Source organism: Musca autumnalis, unplaced genomic scaffold (genome assembly GCF_047663935.1).
Source record: "Musca autumnalis isolate F117 unplaced genomic scaffold, ASM4766393v1 scaffold_4, whole genome shotgun sequence".
In the NCBI taxonomy this organism is placed as follows: Eukaryota; Metazoa; Arthropoda; class Insecta; order Diptera; family Muscidae; genus Musca; species Musca autumnalis.
In genome coordinates, this window is record NW_027411977.1 from 116,396,030 (window position 1) to 116,398,967 (window position 2,938).

The 2,938-nt window shown below is 35.5% G+C and overlaps 1 protein-coding gene across 1 annotated transcript; it reads left to right on the top strand.

Annotated features, from left to right (window-relative positions):
* The first annotated feature begins 1,790 nt into the window (after nt 1-1,790).
* Nucleotides 1,791-2,639, top strand: LOC141404096 (uncharacterized). The gene is made up of 4 exons (XM_073987390.1): nt 1,791-1,897; nt 1,955-2,104; nt 2,163-2,375; nt 2,447-2,639. Exons 2-4 carry the CDS (start codon nt 1,976-1,978, stop codon nt 2,531-2,533), a joined length of 429 nt encoding a protein of 142 aa, XP_073843491.1. The 5' UTR covers nt 1,791-1,897; nt 1,955-1,975; the 3' UTR covers nt 2,534-2,639.
* Nucleotides 2,640-2,938: the final 299 nt, after the last annotated feature.

A 2,938-nucleotide genomic window follows, 5' to 3' on the forward strand; every position in this document is an offset into this window, starting at 1 on the left:
GATATATCCATTGGACAGCGATATAATAGCTGCTCGATTGTCTCTATCTCTTCTTTATCTTCACACAGCCTGCAATACATACATGAGTTGATATATACGATAACATAACAGAGATATAGTACATACATACACCGTCATTGCTGGAATCCTAAGTCGTTTTCCCTTATTTTAAAATGGACAGTCGGACAGTTTTGGCTACATATACATACATGTTTCTTCAAAAAACTGAAGTTTGGGCCTGTTTAATTTTCAAAATCAATGGGAAGTGAGTACAGCCTCCACATGTATCCAAAAAAAAATTGTTGAGAACTGTTAAAAAAATTTTTCACCTACGCCGACTTGGTTGGATATTCTACTTTCATAGTCAGGCTTTGCTTTTGAAAAGTCCCCAACTAAAGCTGTGATATTCGTCATTATAATTAAAATCGCAAAAATGAAAATTTGGGTTTTATTTGCGACTATTGTGATATATTCGTTGTTTGATCACCTACGAGAACTTACTTTACATCATTAGAAAGGTGATATTTTCTACTTTTATTGTCAGGTCTTGCTTTTGGTATACCCCATACAGAAGCTGAGATATTCGCTTTGGAAAAAACTGTTGTCTTTTTATCCACATAAGTTTTTTGCCCATTCCGACCCCTGAATATTATGCGACCATCACCAAAATCAATAGGCTTCTTCCCCTCCGGACCCTCATCAACACCCAAAATTTCGTGACGATCCGATCAAAATTGCGACATGTAGCGTGATTACAAGGTTTAGATGGACAGACGGACGGACGGACACACATAGCCCGATCGACTCAGCTCGTCGAGACATTCAGTTTAGTATATATATATATATATATATATATATATATATATATATATATATATATATGTCCATCATGATTTCAAAACTTTATTGGCATTTGTAACATGGAAGGTAAATGTAGTTCTTTAATAACAAACCAAAACACTAAAGGGGTCCACCTATACACTGAGGGAAAAACCTCGTTGCGAAATCAAGCACGTATGTTGTCATTTTCGCAACGACCCGTTGTTATTTTTTTTTCAACAACGGCTGTTGGTGAATTGTACACGAACGTGCTCAAATTGACACCGAGACGTGGTCAACTTTCGGTACCAACAACGGCCGTGCTTAATTTGTCCACCGATGTGCTCAAAATGACAACGTTGCGTTTTTAATATTGGTAATTGCAGCCGATTACACACGAGTAAAAAATGACAACGGTGGTGCATGATTCATACACGGTCGTTGTCAATTTGACACCGGACGTGTATGAATTATGCACCACCACCTGCATAAATCATGCACCACCGTTGTAACTTTGTACACCGACGTGCATGAATCATACACGGTCGTTGTCATTTTAGCAACGACCGTGTATGAATCATGCACCACCGTTGTCATTTTTTTACTCGTGTGCAATCGGCTGCATATTTACCATTTTTTTGTGTTATTGAAAGAGAAAGGACGCATTGTGCAAAAAATTTATTGAAAATGAATAATATTCAGAAATTAATTCGCAAGAGCCTCAAAATATCATTGGTGAGTTGCTAGAAATCGATGGCAATATTGTTGTGGTTTGCGATACAAGCCATTGCAGCAGTCAAGATGCGGAATACAATGAGGACGATTATATGTTAATGGAGTTCTTAAAAGGAATAAATATGGAGACGCTTTTTGAACACTTAAAATGTAAGTAAATAAAAATGAAGTTTTCAGTTAATCAGTGTAATTAACAAAGAATATTCTTTTTTGTTCTTTTAGCATCACATGTAATATTTCGCAGTTTGCAGTACTTGAAAAAAGAAGATTTAAAGGAAGCAGTGCCACCTTGGGACTGCGTGTTGAATTCAGAGAAAAGCTCTTTGCTTGGAAAAAACGAGAGGTACGTATTATTTGTATTACAGTGTTGAACTCAGTATTAATATTGTCATAACAATAGCTCGGGATTGATGACGAAACTATGTCAGTTCCATCTAAAATAGGTGAATGGTGGAAACGCAACGAGACACCTGCAAGTACTCCTGGTACTCCCGGTACTCCCGACACTACAGGTTCGAACTGCTCAAAAGCCAAAGGAATTCTGTCAGAGGTAAAGTAAGAGTAATATTTGTGTAAGCATAGTTAATGTAGTTTTCTATTTAATATAGGATCTAAAGGAATTGTTAACACATACCTCGAAGGGGAAACTAGGGCTTGAATGTAGTAGTGCTAATAAGAAATTAAGTGACGAGCAAAGAGATGATATAATTAATATAATTATTGAAGATATTTTAACCAACAATGTCACTATTTACGCTCAAGACTATATGCGCATATTGGACGAAATTTGTTCCGTTTTTCCTCTTGAAAACGAAATGAGGGTAAGATTAACAATATAAATAACGTATCTGATTATGTAGTTTCTTAACTTATAAAACGTCTTTATTTTTAGGATTATTATTACATTTCAAGAAAAGGAAAGAACAACGCAAGCGGAAAACTTTATGCCAAGTATAGAAACAAGAAGTCCAAAAAATAAAGCTTTTGAATTCAGAGCCTAGCACAAGCAAAGCAGCAACTCACACGTCTCCTAATTTTTGCAACAAAGATGTTCCCGAAGTTGATGAATCAGTTGAAAATTCATTGAAAGCTAAGGATACTAAGAGAATGTAATAATTGGGGATCGATCTGCGAAAATGGAAAAGATCTTTTAACATACGGCAAAGAGATATAAAAAATTTAAGTAGCCATACATTTCGTCTAGAATGGCCGAAGTTGTCCGATGCAAGAGCTTCGTATGAAGTTGGTTCTCTGAAGGGGGATACAACTTTTTAAATACCAATTTTAGATTTTATTACTTACCCATTTCACTTATATCTTATGAATAATGGAAAAGTTTATTTCAGAGTTAAGTTAATTTAATCTGCTTCTATACATTGAATAT

Coding starts and splice junctions, on each gene's coding strand:
- LOC141404096 (XM_073987390.1), top strand. CDS start 1,976: ATGTCAGTTCCATCTAAAATAGGTGAATGGTGGAAACGCAACGAGACA. Junction 2,105..2,162: donor CCAAAGGAATTCTGTCAGAG/GTAAAGTAAGAG, acceptor TATTTAATATAG/GATCTAAAGGAATTGTTAAC. Junction 2,376..2,446: donor CTCTTGAAAACGAAATGAGG/GTAAGATTAACA, acceptor CTTTATTTTTAG/GATTATTATTACATTTCAAG.